Here is a 19,144-nt window from a genome sequence, read left to right as displayed (position 1 = left end):
AGAAGTAATTGGAGTCAGTTCAGTCATATTGATGCAAGACATTTCTAGATCCATTTTCAGTAAGATTTCCTTTGGCCGGTTCTTATGAACTGGGTTTTAATCATTACCCCTTTCTACTAGCCTGCATTAGGAGAGGGTAAGTAATATTTCAACCTGTGTCTTCTCTGGAGTGTCTTAAAAAATCTGTTTAAAAAAATAGGTAGCCATAGATGCCTCTAAATCCAGGTAATTGTCAGCTATGCTCTTTCAGCTACATACATGTAACCCTTGAATAGAGGTAACAGCTGATAGCAGGTCTCAAGGAGGAATATATAGCAGGCTTGAGTTTCCTTCCATAAATGAGAAAGCAAGTCAACATAATTGGTATACTTGCATGTGGATACTCTGTTTTGTGAGGGAGTTCTTGTGAAATCTGTGATACCAGCAAGCTGTTTAGCTGATGTTTAGTCATCAGCATCTGCTGTGAATGAAAATATTTGACTAGAACAATAGTTTTTTAGCATAAGATTGGCTTTTCATGGAGCACTACTTTGTCATGGTACCTATCAGACAGTCAAAACAGCAACAACTTTATAATTAATATCTACCATGTGGTAAGATAGCACTGTCTTTTGGTAATGCATATTTATCCCAAACAGCTTGTTCTAGGCAAACTAAATGTGTTCTTTTTTCCACCTAACGAGATAGAAAGCTTCCTTCTCCCCACTTAGGGCCACTCCAAGCAGAGATGGGATAGGGGAGGTATAAGATTTTCTTTTTCAGTTAAGTACTAGGGTGGTGCTTAAGGCTGCTAGAAGCACAGATCATGACTTCAGCTCAGACATACATTTCCTAGCTTTCATTTTTAATATTCACCAATATACTGTAAAAAAATATCCCCATCTGCCACACTGCTTTAGAAGGCAAAACAATCTTGCTGGAAGAGTTATAGGGTTGTATCTTAAGAAGCATGTATATAAGTAAGGTGTCTCTTTATGCTGTTCCAAATGCAGTTGCGCAAGTCGTTTAGAAGAAGTCACACAACAGCAAGATACTGCCAACATTGTGTTAGGCATCTGCAGTATATTGCACAAGTATAGTCACATCAGGATTCCATTGGATTTCAGTACACAAGAATCTTGAGTTATCACATGTGTGCAAACCCCCTTTTACTTGAGAATAGGTAGATACACTCCAGCATTTGATATAAGGCAAATCTAAATTGAATTGTCATTTTGTGATGTAAAGATTTCCCAAACATCTGTTCTAAGATCTTTCTCAGTTCAGATGGTTGAGCTAAAAAGAAAGCATTTTATGTAGTTGTATAGAAGTAAAATTCTCATTTCTAATTTATATTTCATAGTTAAATTTATTAAACATGTTGTGTAAAATCTACATCACTGTTTCAGTTTCCATGTTTAACAGATAGGCGCTTTGTCACCATGATATGACAAGGGACTTTCACAGCCTACCTTACTATGGGATTTATGTTGAACACTGAGACACTCTGGCTCATTTATGCTCTCTTCTCATTACTTTCCCTTTATTTCCCTCAGCCACAGCACAAAATAGGCTTATGTTCCAGAACTAAAATATGAAACACCCAAGGAATGTCCGTTGATATGAGCACCTGGAATCTTGGAAACAGGGAGAGCTCCTAGAGAGGTCTAAAATTCATCTGACAAAAAATACATAAAAGGGTAATTTCTTTTGGATATCAATTTGCAAAATAACTGAAGTGCCATCATCTTAAAAAGTGCTTGGATACATAGTGCCATTTGTGACATTTTCAAGCTTCACTGCAGAATTTCTCTATCAGACAAGTTTTGTGGGAGTTATTGTACCAATCCTCAAATGGAACAAAGTCACCCCACTTTTCAACTGATGGCACTATACAAAGGGAAAATATGTATTAGCTACTTTCTTTTAAAGCAATAGTACTAGCTACCTGTAAACTACAGTTAATGCACATGTAAACTGTCATGCATCAGAAGCCAATTTCAATAGTACATGAAAGGGTTACTTTGATATCCTATTCACTGAATACCTCTTACCCTTATGTAGTAATCAGATTGCACCTTTATTCAAACATCATCACACTAGCACACATACTGTATTATCCTAAGATACAACTCTCCTTCATAATCAGTTACTGTTTATCATACATCCACTAATTTATAGGTTTGTTTTTGTTTTACAAAGAAAGTGTTAGACTCTTTATGGTACTGAAATAAATCATGATCTCAAATTTTTACAGGGAAAAATGGAATGGCTTGCTGTCAACTGACAGATCTTTAATTCCAGATCAATGATATGGCACATACTGTGAAATAAAAAACTAGTCACACACACACACAAAAATCCAACGCACATTGAAATGTACACACAATGAAAGTAATTTACATTGACAAATAAGGAATGTCATTTATTAAGGCTGTGCTTTAGATAGGACGTTTAGGGGCAAGTCGCCTTGGTCAAGGCACAGATTGGGAAGAGGTGAGCACAGCTGTCTAGAACAGGAGGTATGTACAATCACTGATGAGGTGGGCACGCATGCAAATACAAAACTGCACAGCTGTTCTTTTCAACAAAACTTGACGTAAGTGAAACCAAATACTGTGAAGTTTTTACAAGTCCACCATTTTACTTCATTCTTTAAAAAAAATTGGCAAAGATTTCAAAAACATAAGATTCACAATTGGAGTAAGTTAAAACATTTGAAACAAAAGTGCTTCCCAGCTCCAAAAGCTGCCTGGTTGTGCTACCTGGTCTAGAAGCATTTTGCAGACATTTTAAGACTGTTCCACACAACTGAAATGTAGGCTGGGAAAGAAAAAAAGGGGGACATTTCCAGACACGTTAAAAGTTTTTAGATCTTTCAAGTAGTTGACTTCTTACAGCCTCATTTCCAACCAACTGCATGGTACAGTAATGAAGACTCAGGCATCTGTTAGCAGCAGGGGTTTGCCTCAAAGGGCACGTGGTCTCTTCGGATTAATCTGTTTACTGGCCTGTTCCTCCTCTTGTAGTGCTGAACGGAAGGATTTCACTTTATCTTTAAAAAAAAAAAAGTACCATTTGAATACTTTCCATATGGCTTTTATACTCAGGTCTAGACATAGTACATACAACAAATATTACACAATGCCTTGAGGATGGCGGGTAGAAAGGCAACTTATATATAAATAAAAAGTGAGTTGATTTCAAATCCTTTGTTCTGCTCACACTGTCTAGCAATCATGTAAGGGGAGGAGGGATGCATGTAATTTTCTCCAATTCCCCCTTCCTTCTTCAATCCCCTTGTAACCCCCATAAATCTGGGCCTGAGATATACGGGATTTTCAGGAACATTTCAGGAAGAGTAGGGAGCTTGGAAAGAGATGGGGGAAATAGGCAAAAATGTGTCAGTGCCCCTCATCAAATGCTAGATAGCACACAGAAGACAAGGTTGACTATAACCCCACAGGTGGTGTCACACAACACAAAAGTTGTTCCACTCTGAACTACTTCACAGAGACAGCAGGAACACTGTCCCCCGTTTACATCAAGGACTGCACCAAACAGAAATGGTTTAGAATGGTCTTTCGGCTGTTATTTTAATGCTTGCAAAATAAATATTAAGCCTGAATTAGAAAATGTTTGTCAGAACCAACTATGTAATGACAAGCGACAGATGCACATTGAAGAATTTTGTTCAATGGACATTTAACAAGGAACTAGAAAAGTATGTGTCAAGAAGTATCCCTTGAAGATTCAGTTGGCAGTAACACATGAATGGGCTGTCTCAGAGGTGGCCCCCCAAATGTGGAATTCTCTGCCTCGTATTGTATGGCTCTTCCCCTTTCTGCCAGTATTTCACAAAAAGCTGAAGACCTGGCTTTTTAAACAGGCCTTTTCCAAGTTTGACTTTTCTTCCCCCCTCTCTATTAGTCACTGCTGTGTCTCTCTCTTTTTTACATCAACATTGAGTCCTCTAAAAGGGAAAAAAAGGACTATATAACTGCAAAGTGCAGTTCCAGAGATTTAGGACCCAATCCTATCCAACTTTCCAGCACTGCTGCAATGCAGCCCCAAAGTAAGGGGCTGTTTGTTCCCTGACCTTGAGGAGGGCTCTACTGTCCCATCCCCCGCACTGCAACATGCAGTGCAAGCCATGTTAGCACAATCAAGAGTGGAGCAGCTTCATCTCAGAGATCTCTGTTGAGCAGTCCACTCATTTGGGTTATCCTAATTAAATCTGCTGAGCTTCTGGTTAGATTGGGTGGTAAGGCACTATGAGTATGTCCTCAGATGAGGAAATGTCCCCAGGAGAGGGCACTGCAAGTAATGAGCAGGCAGTGCTGACTTCCTCCCTTAAAAGACAAGTAAAGGACATGTTTAGGAAATGATGAAGGAGGTGGGGAGAAGGCAACTGCTGAAAGTACAAACTCAGAAACTTTGGTAGGTGAGCCTGTCCCCCTCTGCTAGTTCTAACTCCTCGCCATCTTCCTTCAGGGGATTCGCAGGTTCCAGCACACCAAAGCTAGAGGCAGACCATCATTAGGTCAGAAAGTGCATAAGTAGGGAGCTGAGGAGCCCCAAGACTGTTCAATAGCAAAGACCATCTCTGGGATGATCTTAAGGAGAACGGTCACCTTTCTGGTCCTTAGAAAGTTGCCTTTTTTCCTTGGTTGTGCTTTAGAATGCTGAATGTAACAGTCACCTCTGCTATGGGTTATTGTGGCAGTTGGTTTTAACTGTTATCTGTGTTTATTAACTGTGGGTAAAAAAGACAACTATGGTTTCTGATCATTCTGAGCCTATGTCTGAAATAGAACAAACATCTAGATCTTCAGATTACCAGAGTTTCTCTTTTGCTCCTCAGTCATGGTTGGAGAAGCAGTTTAAAGCCCATATGTAACAGTGGAGGCAGGGGGCTTTTGAGGAGACAGTTGTCTTACATCTATGGCAAAATGCTGGTTTTCCTAAGAGGCAGAAGGTTTCCAGTCATGGGTATAAAGGACAGGGTAAAGTGGTAGCTGAATGCCAACGTGCACCTAGTCCTTGCCACAGTCATCTTCCCCAGAGCTTATAGGCTTCTAAGCCTCAGAACAGCCTGTAGCCTTCCTCTACCAGGGAACATTACTTTCAAGAGGCCTCCATGACTGCCCCCCAATTGCAGGGTAAAGTGCACACCATGTTAGCACAGCTGCATCACTGCTGGCAAGTTGGATGGGATTGGACTCGTAGTTTCCATACTACTGAATTTGACTTCCCCTTTACTCTTCATATTAAATCTACACTTTTTCCCCATTTTGAAGCTATGTACTGAGGGATGGCGTGACAAAAAACAGAGCAGCTTTCAGTTACCCACCACATTCTAAACAAAAGCCTATTATAAAATTCTCAAATATACAAAAAGTTTTTCCAAAAAGGTATAAAGAAATTCCTACCTCGAAGTTCAGTTAAAATGTAAATTTTTTGTTCTAGGATTGCTTCAAGTTGTGTAGCGTATGAATCCACATCATAATCTACTTCTTCTGTCATTTCCAGGAGTGCTTTTTCATCTTCTAACCACCTAATAGATTCCTAATAAGGCCACAAGACAAAGGAGACAGAAATGCAAACATCCATTTGAAGGAAGACCAACTACTGGGGACAAAGCTGGGGACCAACTTTGTCCCCTCCTCAAAATTATCAGATAGTTTAAATCAAGAAAAACATCACTAGACTGCAGCAGAATTCATTTTAAAAGCTTATACCAAGATACACATCTTGATCAATAAGTAAATGGACAAAAGAGCACATCAGTTTTATAAACAACAATATCAACATAGGGATAGGTGGGATGACAGAAAAGGAAAATGGTATAAGCCCGGAGTGCCAAACTCCTTTCACCCAGTGGCCCTAAAAGCATTCATGGCACCTCTTGAGAGCCAGAAGTGATGTCAGCAAGCAACAAGTGATGCCATTTAGTAGATGGCCAGAGCCCTTTGTTCTCACATTAGCTGCAAATGACTGAAGAGAAAATATGCAAATCTTGATCATATTTTCCAGATATGGGAGAGCCCAATTATCACACAGACTGCCCATTCAGCAGCGCCACTTCTGCCAAGGCGCTGCCACTTTTGCAGCTCAGCTGCTGAGAGGTGTTCTGTGAAGGGACACCTCAGCAGAAGTGGCATTGCTGAATGGGGGTCAGCATAATTGGGCTCTCTCAGCACCTCGGCAGCATCTCCCTTCCTCTCACCCCTCTTGGCCTACCCCTTCCCCTGTACCATTCCTTGCCTTCTGAGTCCTCCTCCTCTCTCTTCCCAGAGCCTTGACAGAAGCAGCACTGTTGAAAGGCTGCTGCTGAGAGAGCCCAATTATCAGATAAAGCACTTCTGTGGGCCATATCCGCCAGTGGGCCTTATGTTTGGCACCCCTAGTATCATTTGTTTAGGAGTCTAAAATGCTCTGAATGAAGTCACACAACCTATTTCTGGTTCAGTACTTAAGACTTTGAATTTATACCAGCAGCTTCACAAAGGGGCTAACAACTGTTGAACAAGTCTTTAACAGAAAAACCTGTGCTGGAACCTCTTTAGAATTAAGTGCTGAAAACAAAACTTCATGCCAAAAGTAAATGCAAGAAGCTTCACTGTCACTGAAATACCAAATTAGGGATGGGGCACATTCTACAATTGTGCTGCACCGCAAGAATGCTGAGCTGAAAGCTGTATGTCAGAATTTAGAACACTACACAGAAGCCTGTAGTTTCTAATTGATTCAGAAACTTCTTTTCTGCAACAGACTCCTATACAGAAACACAACAGCTGCTTCTCAGAGTCTCTTAATATGAGGGAAAATGCTGCATAACAAAAGCAAGCCCCAGTTGTACATGGCTGCACAGAACCAATTATGTGGTTCTTTGAATTCTGGCCTTTATACTGCCCAGGCTTCCTCATGATTGTCACCTGGAAGACAGCTCTATGGTCTTCTACTACTTGTTCTTCCATCTCCACCATCTGGGACACAGCTTCATGGAAAGTAAACAACTGTGGTGAAACTTCCTCCTCCTTGAAAAACAAACAAGGCACAATATAAACATATACCAAGAATTCTGAAATGTAGAAAGAAGCATTTTGCAAAGGACACACTTGAATAACAAGAAAGTTGCATTTTTAGCCTCTGTTCAGTTTCCCTTCACCCTATGCTAATATCAAAGGTCCCACACAGAGTTTTTTGGAAGCTTCCATAAAGAGGAGAGGGTGAGAAAAATGCTTGTGTTAAAACACTCTTGAGTCAGCACTATGCTCTGGGTACCATTCTGGGTATTGTTCTGGTTACCACAGGTCAAGAAGATGATCGTAGAGCTGAAAGTACAGAAAAGGAGAACTAGAAGTATCAAGGAGTTGGGATAATCTTAATGAGTAAAAGCATGCTAAACGGGTTTTTTAAGCTTAGGAGAAAGGTGCTGAGTAGGAAAGAATGGAGGTTTGACAAAATTATAAATGAAATTGAGAGACTGAATATTTGTTTTATATAGTTCATTACCTAAGGGTTCTCTACAGCCATGTTGACAGACATACAGGCATGCCCCCATATCAACAGGGGTTCTGTTGTGGAACCCCCAGTGGATAACTGAATCTGCAGGTATGAGGGGACACCCTCACTCTCTGGAAGCGAGGGCAGCTATGCTCCCCTTGTCTCCAGAGGGTGTTCTGAGTTCTGAAGAGGCTGCACATGTCCACCCACAGCTTCTGTGGGCCTCAGAATGACAGAGAGGAAAAAGTTGCATCTGGTTTTATTATAAAACTGGAAATGACTTTTTATTGCCTAATAAGGCATTCTGAGGTCTAGGGAAGCCTGGAAGGGGTGCGCAGGGCGCCGCAGTTAACTGAAACTGCAGATACGGGATAAGGGGGCCCCTGTATATCCCCCCCAAAAGTAAAGAGACATTCAGTCAACACACTAGAATCCAGGATAATTGACTAAAACTAATTAGCAGTTCTCACTAGCAGAAGGAAGAATGGGTGCAATGCGTGGTTTATATATATTAATATTTATTTATACAAATTGGTCCAACTTTTGCTCCACTAAGACCCACTGCAAAATGAGATACTCACATTTTGTTCACAAAGCAGTTTAAGATCATCTCTCTGAGGTGAGCTCCCGACACCCCACTGTGCCTCCAAGTCATCAATTTGATTTGGAGCATGATGCATGATTGGACGGATATCACCGGCAGCACTGGGATCAACTGTCAGTTCCTTTACTCTACAGTTGTAAAATAGGTGTTCATTTTTAAATTAGTAACACTCAGAGTAGGAAAAATCCACACACACTCCAACTCACAAATAAATCACAGAAACAATGGTAAAGTCAACTTCATAAATGTCTGCACTCTCAATAAGGGGTTGTTCATAATATACTTGATTGCAGGATTAAAGCTTTGCAGTCATGCAAGAGTTTGAATCGCATTATAATTATTTTACACACTTTTTAAAAAATAAACCAATATCCTACTTCAATTATTCAGATGCAGTACTACTATCAAGGTGACATCACCATTGCTTACACATAAGGGGAAACAACAAGCCTGGGCATGAAATGTTTGAAAAAGAAAAGATGGATAATAATTGGGAAGATGATTTGCAGGCCATGCAGTGCCACCACCTGTCAAACAGAATGAAAACAAAAAGGAGGTGATGGCTCAAGGCAGAGGAACTGAATGTTTGTCTGTAAAATTACACAGCTGGATAGAAAAAAGAAACTAAAAAATTAAGTTTCCATGTAAAGAATGAAGTAGACCTGGTGATCGAAGGAGAAAAGTCGTCATACTCATAGGAAGGAGAGAGATCAGAGCGACTGCCACTACCCTGTGAGAAGGGAATGTCCGAAGGACTAATTCCAAATTCCTTTACTCTGCAGCAGCAAGATACAGCAGCAAATTAAAAGAAAGTGTTCTTGTAAAGACAATGAAAATCACATTGTTACTGTTACTTTAATGCATAATTTAGAAAGTACTTTTGCTACTGCACACAGTGCTTCACGATCCATCTCTCAATATTTAACCCTCTTGGCAACTTTTTGAGAAAAATTCGTTATTGCAACTGGCAGTCAAAAGAGGGTGGCCATAAAACACTGCCACTACTTGGCCATTCTATTGGCATTTAAGCACCGTGTCCAAAGCTGAACCAATTGCTATCATTTTAATGGCCCAGATTTTAGTGTCATTTAAATTACATGTTACACAAACATGGTGATGCAGGTCATAAGAGTCTAGCAGTATTTATTTACTGATGCATAGAAGGTGTACTAAAATAACAAAACCTGGCCACTAAAGTGAAATGATGCTAAAAGCAGAGTTCCAGAAAAATATGCTAGACGTCCATACTATCATACCAAGGGAACCAATACTCCTACATAAGCTCAGAGTCGTGATGCAACACCACAATGAACATCTACCATGGTAGCTGTCTACCCACTGCTGCCAGCCTGCTTCAGAATTCCAAATAAAGGCAAGTCATTAGATGATTAATTCAGAATAACTCCTTTTTTCAGAGATTACATTCTGGGGGAAAAACTGAGGCTCAAGTGCTCACTGCTGCCTTACAGAAAGGCACGCAGAAGATTAATTAATGATACAGAAGTGTATCATTAATTAAATTGAAGCCTAAACAGCTCAGAAGAGCCAACATTGTTAGGGAGAACACAATGTATCATTGTGAACGTAGAGTTTTTCATAGTTTGGATCAGCTTTTTCCAAGCTATGGCCCACAGGCTGAATCAGTGTTTGGCGAGAGCCCCCCACCTCTACCCTGCAAGCAGTGCTTACTGTTCCACTGTGCTGTAGCTTCTTTCATCATCCAATCTGGGCACAAGGGCGCTCTGAGCAGTCACATCTGACCAGACATCCTGAGGCAAAGCCTGCTGGGACGTTAAGCAATAACTGAGACTGCCCAGAGCATCCCTGTGCCCAGATCAGGTGAAGAAAGAAGCTGTAGTGCAGCAGAACAATAAGGGTTTTTTTTTTTTTCAGAGAACAGCAGTCACCAGTTTGGAGACCACTAGTTTGGATCAAAACCTAAGTCTGGATTTTTATTAGCGGCATATAAATAGGCTTTAATACAGTAAGGCACCAAAGCACCACAGGAAGACTTTGTAAATGCCCTAAAAACTGAATAAAAACAAAATCTTCTCATACCTGTTTGCATATCTTAGTGTGTTTAGGGTGTTTTCACAAGATGCCATTCCTGGAGAAATGGTGGCAATCTGTGAGGGAACAAAAAATGCCACGAGTTAAATAATTTTCTTCATGACAAACAAAAGTTAAGAACTCGACATACATACAAATTAGGGTTCTTATTTTAAGAAGGGAATATTTATAAATTAAAAAATCTAGTTTATCAAAAATACTTGAGATCCAAGCATACCATATAAATAATCTATCACCACCACATACTCAGTTTCAACCGAATCCACATTTTAGAGCACCTCGTCTATAAAACACCAGAGTTCTAGCCCACTGTACATTCAATCTGTCACATATTCATTAGGAAGATCTGCTTTTTAGTAGGAATATATATCAATACTAACATTTCCACTTCCATCATTTTAATTATTAATGCACTACCTCTTCATTTCTTCACCTCTAAAACAATTATAACTGGAGCCTCTTCTGAGGAGAAAGTTCCCACCCTGGTATGAACTCGAAATTTAACCGTTACAATTTAATGCTCTCATCTACATTTCCCCCATCAGAATCAAAATAATGAGGAAGAAGGTAGGGACACCAACTTGAAGTAAAAATAAGCTCTGTCTAGTTTGTCTCAGCTGTAGTACAGCAGAATTTCAGTATGGGGCCTAGTACCATAAACAAGGCAGTGAACAAACTGTAAAAATAAGAACTTCAGATGATCAAGTTAACACATTTCTTCAGAGTAATCTTGGCACTTTTTGCTGCAGCAGACAAATCAGAAACCATTGTTTTTGTAGTCTCAGTCTTTATCTGCAGGTAGATACTCAAATTTTGCTAGCGGGGCCAGTATTCAGCTCCACCACCCCTAAGGTAGGAAGCAGTGATACAGGTTTTCCCAAAAAATTTCCAATGCTTATCAAGTGAGATGTGACTTGAAAATGAATAAAAACTTTACAGCACAATCTAAGCTGATATTAAGTTTTCTATTATGAAAATCCGGAAATGAAAATTATGGAAATTTTCATGCTATGTTAATTGGTTTTAAAATTTGCACCAGCCATCTTTAGAAATAAGACATTGAAATATGTAGAGAAGGATGAAGTTCATGGTTATCACCACAAAGCAATGTTTAGAAATACTTCCAGTAACATTCATTTAAAACAGCGGAAGGCATCTGCTGAAATCTAAACAGCATTAATGCTCCATAGAAGCAACTTATGCAATTCTGACATGTAGTCTTTGTACCTATGCTGAAACTTGATCATAGTGCACCAGGCAACTGTCTTCAAATTGGCCAAAACAGAGAGATGGCCCTAGAATTAGATATCTTAGTCTATTTTTAAAATTCAGCTTGTGCAGCTGACAGACAACAGCAAGAAAAGTATCAGGGAAGGACCCATGAAGGAGTATGGTTGTGATGCAATAAACTCCTGGCCCTAGACCGCTGTCTAACGAACACAGCAACACTTCTGATAAGCACTGGAATCTGATAAGCACTGGATCACTGCTGTGATCTCCAGTTTGCCATTCCTGCTGTATGGAATCTACAGTAAAGCTGATTACAACTACATACTAAAGATCCGCAACAGACTAAGTTTACAGCAGCACAAAGCATTACAGCATACTTACCATACAGGTGCGAGAATTTTCTCCTATGAATGAATCTCTTAGGACCTGAGTAAGTTTACTAGCTCTGAATGGAGTATGAGGTTTATTTCGGCCTAAGGCTCTGATGCACTCCTGGAAAAGTAAAACATTTTTAAAATTTTTTTCCTCCTCTGGACATACACAAAAATTAGTTTTGATACAACTCAACTCAACAAGCAGGAAAAACAAACATTTGGTTATATATTGCCCTCTTCTAAGCTAAATATTAAAACATTACAAGTCAGCTTTCAGTATAACTAAGAAATGAGTGCTCTGATTTTAAACCTCAAGGCTATCGTATCTTTGTAATTATATATTGCAAGAGCTTGAATTTTAAGTCTGGACAGAATATTAAACTCTAAATTCTGGCAATACAGAGCTACAGGCAGATATTTTTAATTGCTACTGTTCTTCATAACTTCCACAGCACCTTGCCCTAAAGCACTAGACAAGCCATTCAATTCAGAGATAGAAGAAAGCAAGTACTTCACAACATCACTTATTACTGCAGGTGCTGTAAGATGCTGTGTACAAAGTTTATCTAGGATAGATTCAAAAGCAGATTAGAAAGAAAGTAGAAAAATCCTTCAGGCTAATCTTTTCTTTGTGCACAAAATGGGAACCAATGAAAATTAGTATCTACTATCCCATAAAGGTTGTTCCTTCTAAATTAGATTGTTGTGGGCCCTTCTCTATTACTGCATAGTTAATACAGAAATAAACCATAAGAGTCTGCAATTTGAATATTTTAATACTATAAAAAGTAATATTTGTATTTTTGATTGCGTTTATCATAAACAGCTTTGAACTTTTCTTAGAAATATTTAAAAAAATAAAACTTGCATGAACATGGAAGGTGCCACATGAGGCTTGTGTCAAGGCTCAAACTTTTCACAAAGGGATCTAACAGAATCTTATTATCCATCAGGACTTGACTTCACTCTCACCCCAACCAAGGAAATTACTCCTTTAACTCCAAGTTTCTGTTCTTCAGCAGGCAGCCCTGAGTTATATCATGCCCACCAAACCTCTCTAATTAGCTTTTCTTTACATTCACATGTTTTCCTGCTTATATCAGTGCCTGAGAACTGTCAAGTTCTGGTTACTATGATGCTTAAAATACTTCAACCAACATGCTCATGTTGACTATACAGGTGGAACCTGATTATCCACAGATACATCTGCAGATCTGGCTCAACGCAGGTCCCCCAGACCCACATTGGATCAGACTCTGCCCCACTTGTATCCTCCGAGGGGAACTGAAGCTGTGCTTTTGCCCTCCGGAGGACAAAAGGGTCCAAAAATTAAGAACATCTACGATTTTCTGTATCCACAGGGGTGCTAGAACAGATCCCCAGGCCCCACCTGTAATATTAAAAAAATGAAGGCTGGAATTTGGGTGATAACAGCAACAGAGTAAGCAGGCCATCTGCATGGGCAGCCACCCCAATGACAGTAGAAAATGGGTGGGTTTGTCTGGGTCTCAATTTCATCAAAAAATGCAAGTCTTATCTACTCCAAGAGTCAGCAAGGGGTATATAGCTGCATAATGCATAGTTGCTGTAATTTCCATCATAACCTATTTCAGCCAATGTTACATTCCAGTCTTTTTTGAATATAACTCACAGTATCCATTTTTTCCTTCTTTTTCATAGCACTCATTTTTGAATTGGAGCAGTTCTGGAGAGGAAATAGGAAGCTCTTTTTCTTGCTTTCTCTTATTTACAGGTTCTCTCTTATTTATTGAGACCTGTGCTAGTCCTAAACAAGTGACATATTTGCTCACCACTCAGGACTGTATAGGATTGTAGCCCTAAGGAGCAGCCACAGCCAACAGCGCAGTAGATCAAGGGAGACACCAGTCAAAAAAATTTGGGAACCACTGGACTAGGATATTATACAGGCTAGGCTTCAATGAGGCCTTCCAGCAGCAATATCATTCCTCTTCCTCACCTCCCTTCCTTTCTATTTCATTTTTGCCTCATATCAAGCCTTAGGAATTGTTCCCTGAAACCCAAAAGCTAAATCACTGCAGTGTAATTTTTAGCGGGTCCTAATAAATGTCTCATGCAAAACAGCCATATTACCAAAATATGCACAATAGTTGCCTAAGTCTTAGACTTGCTTTCAGAAAAACATATTTAAACATCTTTGAAAAAATGGGATGAAGAGAGATACCTAGAGGTGGGGAAAAGCAATGATAAAATAAAAACACTTATCACCACTTTTTGTTAAAAAAACAAAATCCATGAAAAAACAAAACCATTTTAATTGGTTTTTATTTATTATTGAATGGGGTGCATGGGTAATGACTGTGGCTGCATCTACTATATTCACTGGCGTCGCTAGGGGGGTGCGGGCAGAATGCAATGAAACAAGCCACATTGATATATCTGTGTTATAACAAAAGGTACAGCCAAAAAACCGGTGGGGTTGGGGCAGTGGTACATCACCACGTCCACCTGGGGCGTTGCCCCGCCCACTACATGGGGTGACGCACAGGCCTCCTGCACCGGGTGACTCGAATCCTAGTGACACCACTGACTATATCAGCTACCTAGTATACTTCTAAAGTGATTATACTTGACAATTATTTACAATGCCACTTTCTGCACTTCTCACTTTTAGAAAACACTGAGATCCGCAAAAAAATAAAGCAGTTTTGTCCCACCTCTAGAGATACCAAATTCAGGCAAGGGTGTTTCACCACACATATGAAAGTGACCAAACCTAAAATGTAAAATGTGAATTTATAACAAAAATTGTACTGAAATAGTGACATTAATTCAACTAATCCTTCTGCTGCTAACTCAAGTGTACTGGTATCTTTCAAAATCATCTAGACACAGCTGGATCTAGAAACAGTGGTACGGTCTACAGCAGGGGTCTCCAAACTTTTTGCCCAGATTGCTGCATCAAATATCTTGCGTGGTGTTGAGGGCCGGAAAAAAATTTAAATATAAATTTTAAAGAAATAAGAGATGGAACTTAGATGAGTGAATAAATGAGTGGATGGGTTCATTCATTCAACTTCTCTGGCCCTCAGAACACCCTCCAGACACAACCAGAGCACAGCTCTGGTCATGTTCAGTTGAGTGGGCAAGAGGCTTTCAGGGGACAAGAGGCTGGCTGTGAGCCAGATAGAGGCTTGCCGCGGGCCGCATCTGGTCCCCAGGCCGGGGTTTGGAGACCCGTGGTCTACAGAATAGAACTCCTTAAAAGCACCACACCCACAAAGCAACACTGCAAGAATGTAAATCAAGAGTTCTATTCTTTTTCTACTGCCAGTCCACTACAGATGGTGCTATATAAACAATACTTGATGGTGCTATATAAACAATACTTAAATAGTACAGAGAAATGCAGAATGTTTGAAACAGTTCTCTGTGTGTGTGTGTGTCTGTGTGTGTGTCTGTGTGTGTGTCTGTGTCTCCGTCCAGTGGTTTCATAGAAATGTCACCCTTAGGATTTGATTTTTCACTTACTCAAGGCTCTTCACACAAAATAAGACAAGAGTATAGTCTAAAGAGAATACTTAGTCTAAAGAGAATACTGGCAGAATGGGCAGCAAAATGGCAGATGCGCTTCAATGTCAGTAAGTGTAAAGTCATGCACATTGGGGCAAAAAATCAAAACTTTAGATATAGGCTGATGGGTTCTGAGCTGTCTGTGACAGATCAGGAGAGAGATCTTGGGGTGGTGGTGGACAGGTCGATGAAAGTGTCGACCCAATGTGCGGCGGCAGTGAAGAAGGCCAATTCTATGCTTGGGATCATTAGGAAGGGTATTGAGAACAAAACGGCTAATATTATAATGCCGTTGTAGAAATCAATGGTAAGGCCACACCTGGAGTATTGCGTCCAGTTCTGGTCGCCGCATCTCAAAAAAGACATAGTGGAAATGGAAAAGGTGCAAAAGAGAGCAACTAAGATGATTACGGGGCTGGGGCACCTTCCTTATGAGGAAAGGCTACGGCGTTTGGGCCTCTTCAGCCTAGAAAAGAGACGCCTGAGAGGGGACATGATTGAGACATACAAAATTATGCAGGGGATGGACAGAGTGGATAGGGAGATGCTCTTTACACTCTCACATAATACCAGAACCAGGGGACATCCACTAAAATTGAGTGTTGGGCGGGTTAGGACAGACAAAAGAAAATATTTCTTTACTCAGTGCGTGGTCGGTCTGTGGAACTCTTTGCCACAGGATGTGGTGATGGCGTCTAGCCTAGACGTCTTTAAAAGGGGATTGGACAAGTTTCTGGAGGAAATATCCATTACGGGGTACAAGCCATGCTGTGTATGCACAACCTCCTGATTTTAGAAATGGGTTATGTCAGAATGCCAGATGCAAGGGAGGGCACCAGGATGAGGTCTCTTGTTATCAGGTGTGCTCCCTGGGGCATTCGGTGGCCCGCTGTGAGATACAGGAAGCTGGACTAGATGGGCCTATGGCCTGATCCAGTGGGGCTTGTTCTTATGTTCTTAGTATTTATGGATTTGACTATACAACTCTCCTGTGATTGCACCACTAACAGATTTTTAAATATTTAAATAATGATAAATACGTTTCAGACCACTTCAAGTAAGAAAAACTCCATATTCCATAAGCATTTAATACACTGAACAATGTACTTAAAGAATTTGTCATTAACTAAACTCCCATTTCTTGTAATTTTTATCATGGTACAAAAAGTTGAAAAATGGAGAATGACGATTAAGCAGTTCAGTTAGAAACATCCCACTTACTCCCACAATAGTAATTTGGAACATCTGTAGCTGCTTACTTGTTCTTAATCCTCTCTATATAATTAATGGTATTCAGAAGATGACAAACAAAGCAGGGCAACAACACACAAATTCACTGCAGTTAGGTGAGAACACCAGAACTTTAATACTGGGCACATAGTAAGCTGGCAATGCACATAAATCTAAATACAAAATAGGCACATTGTGGATATTTACAGTACAATTTATTTTGAAAGAAAGTTAAACAAAACAGCTAAATTTTATGTCAGCTAAGTAACTATCTTATACCCTTTCCTAAGGAATTCAGTAAAACTAACATTTAGAAGAACCAACAACCTGGATATGAATATAAAGTTAAAGCAAATGATTTAAGGTGTAAGGCAGTGGTTTTCAAACTCTCCTGGAGAGTTTGAGCCACTGTAAGTGCTTGCAGGGGTGGGAGGCAGCAGGGGCGGGGGGAGGCAGTGGCACAATCCCCAGGATCACGCTGCTCAGGGGGCTGCAGGGGCTTGGGTGCACTTACCCAAGCCTCCTGCAGCTTCCCAGAGGTGCGGGGAGCCCAGTGGGACCTTCAGCAGGGCTCCTTGCAGCAGTGAAAGTGAAAGCGGGGCAATCACGCTCCACTTCCGCTTTAGCCTGCCTCCAGGCTGCCCCCGCCCCTTAAGGGGGCAGAGACCAGGGCCCACAGGCTGGGGCGTCGTGATGCCCCAGTTTGAAAAGCCCTGGTGTAAGGCATTATCTCCCAGAAAGGTCTAATATGAAAGCCCCATCATTAACTTAAAGAGAGGTGAAACAAAGGATATAAATAGACTTGGAAAAATCAAAAACAGTGTAATTAATGTTGGCAAGTCTCAGAGGAAAATACAAGGTCTATATTTTGCTTAGTCACAAGCATGGTTATAAAAATTCATTTTCATAATATTCATGCACTGTAATTCTTTTCTTAGTACTTAATTTGTGTAGTTTCCATTTCATCCTTTAGTGAGTTGGCTATGTAGGCCTGTCTGAAGGCAGCCATGTTATTATGGAGGTTGCAGTAGGAACTGTCAGGACTTATAGGCCATGGTCTACGAAGATTTTCATTTCTTAACATGTCACCCACAACTACAGTGGGCATTTTCAAAGGACAAGAAGTGAGAACCACAGATCGTTCATCTCACCCAGAGCAACAGACCATAACTGTCCACTTAACCTGTTCACCATGTGCTCCTTAAAGGACTATGAACTTTCTTTCCACAGTCCAGTTCTTCTCCTGTTCCAAACCTGTGGATCCGAGTATTTCTAGGGGCTGGTAGCCAAGCACTGCTGATGCTCAGACTCCTCCTTTCTGTTCATATTGTTATGGTGTTTTTGTATCTCTATCACTTTCCTGTAAATTCGAGTGTGGTATTGAGTAGTAATAGACAATACTTGTGCATACTGGAATGCATATTATGTATTACAGTGAACACACAACAAACTAATGGGGGAAGAATGTCTGTTGGTGCAAAGAGTCTGTTACATCTGGACATAACAGCCCAATCCTATGTAACTCTCCATGTAGTACGAGTATTACAGCAGAAATCGCAATAGCAGTGCTGCATCTCATTTGTTCCCTTCCTCCACAGTAAGCCCCAGCAGCCATCATGGGTCAACTTGGACCTGCACCAGCTCTATGGATCAGGCCCAAAAAGTAGGTTAGGATTCGGTGGGCACCGCTGCCACCAAACCCACTCCCTTCCCAAGCCCAATCTGTCCACTTCTCTGCCCTGTCACCTCCCCGTGTATGTGTAAAGAATCAATTAACAGTTCAAGGAATTTCTATAGAGAAAGCTGGCCCTTCAGTATATCATCCCCAATTGCTGATAGACCACTGCAGTTATAACAGCTTCTCTGATTTCAGAACCTGGTCTTCTTGCAACCAGCTTAAACTGCTTTGGTTTCCTGCCATTACTGGGAAAACTATACAACTCTGAAGTTTTGCTTGTATCTGATCACTACAGTAGTAGGAAGTGGGAGTCAAGATGTAACAATGATTTACAAATGGTTCTTCAAACTCTAGTAACGAAATCACCAATAATAAAATAGTATAGGCAGAAGTCTACAAAATTATTGAAGACCAAGCAAAGAAAGTTCATAAGTGACCCGGAGACAGGGTTAAGCAGTGAGGTGGCGAAGTTTGCAGACAACACAAAACTTTTTCGAGTGGTACATACGACTTGAAGGAGCTCCAAAAGGTGAGGAGCTCCAAAAGGATCTCTCCAAACTGAGAAAATAGGCAGCAAAATGGCGGGTGTGTTTCAATGTAAGTAAGTACAGGTTGAGTCTCCTTATTTGCAAGGGTTTCGTGGATGGCAAAAACTGCATTAAAGCAAAGCCATTTAAAAATGTCCCTATGCAAGGTGATTTAAAAACAGCCTTGCTGACTTTTGTGATGAAAGACAGAGTCATTAGACAGACAATCCTTCAATCAGTCTCTTTCCAGATGATTAGAAAGGCTTCACTCCGAGCCAGTGACCCTTCCTTTCACCCAAAGCAAAGTGATTGTCTTTTATGTGCTCAGGGGAAAGGAAAGGTTCTAAGTGCCCTAAGAGAGAATGATTGATGGATTGTCAGCCAGCTGCCC

The 19,144-nt window shown here is 40.5% G+C and overlaps 1 protein-coding gene across 3 annotated transcripts in view; it reads right to left on the bottom strand.

Annotated features, from left to right (window-relative positions):
* Window positions 1-1,328: 1,328 nt before the first annotated feature.
* Window positions 1,329-19,144, bottom strand: part of KIF2A (kinesin family member 2A) — a 70,237-nt gene continuing 52,421 nt past the window's right edge. For 2 of the 3 annotated variants that reach the window (XM_066618400.1, XM_066618401.1), the window contains exons 15-20: window positions 11,774-11,884; window positions 10,151-10,218; window positions 8,070-8,220; window positions 6,918-7,019; window positions 5,412-5,547; window positions 1,329-3,034 (exon numbers count right to left, since the gene is read on the bottom strand). In XM_066618400.1, the coding sequence (XP_066474497.1) occupies window positions 2,949-3,034; window positions 5,412-5,547; window positions 6,918-7,019; window positions 8,070-8,220; window positions 10,151-10,218; window positions 11,774-11,884 (654 nt within the window). In that variant the 3' untranslated portion in view covers window positions 1,329-2,948. Of the gene's footprint in view, window positions 3,035-5,411; window positions 5,548-6,917; window positions 7,020-8,069; window positions 8,221-8,754; window positions 8,869-10,150; window positions 10,219-11,773; window positions 11,885-19,144 lie in introns of all 3 variants that reach the window. The other variant, XM_066618399.1, reaches the window with a different exon arrangement.

Source organism: Tiliqua scincoides, chromosome 2, assembly GCF_035046505.1.
Source record: "Tiliqua scincoides isolate rTilSci1 chromosome 2, rTilSci1.hap2, whole genome shotgun sequence".
Lineage (NCBI taxonomy): Eukaryota > Metazoa > Chordata > Lepidosauria > Squamata > Scincidae > Tiliqua > Tiliqua scincoides.
The sequence above is the reverse complement of the archived record's forward strand: the minus strand, read 5'-3'. Positions and strand labels throughout refer to the sequence as shown.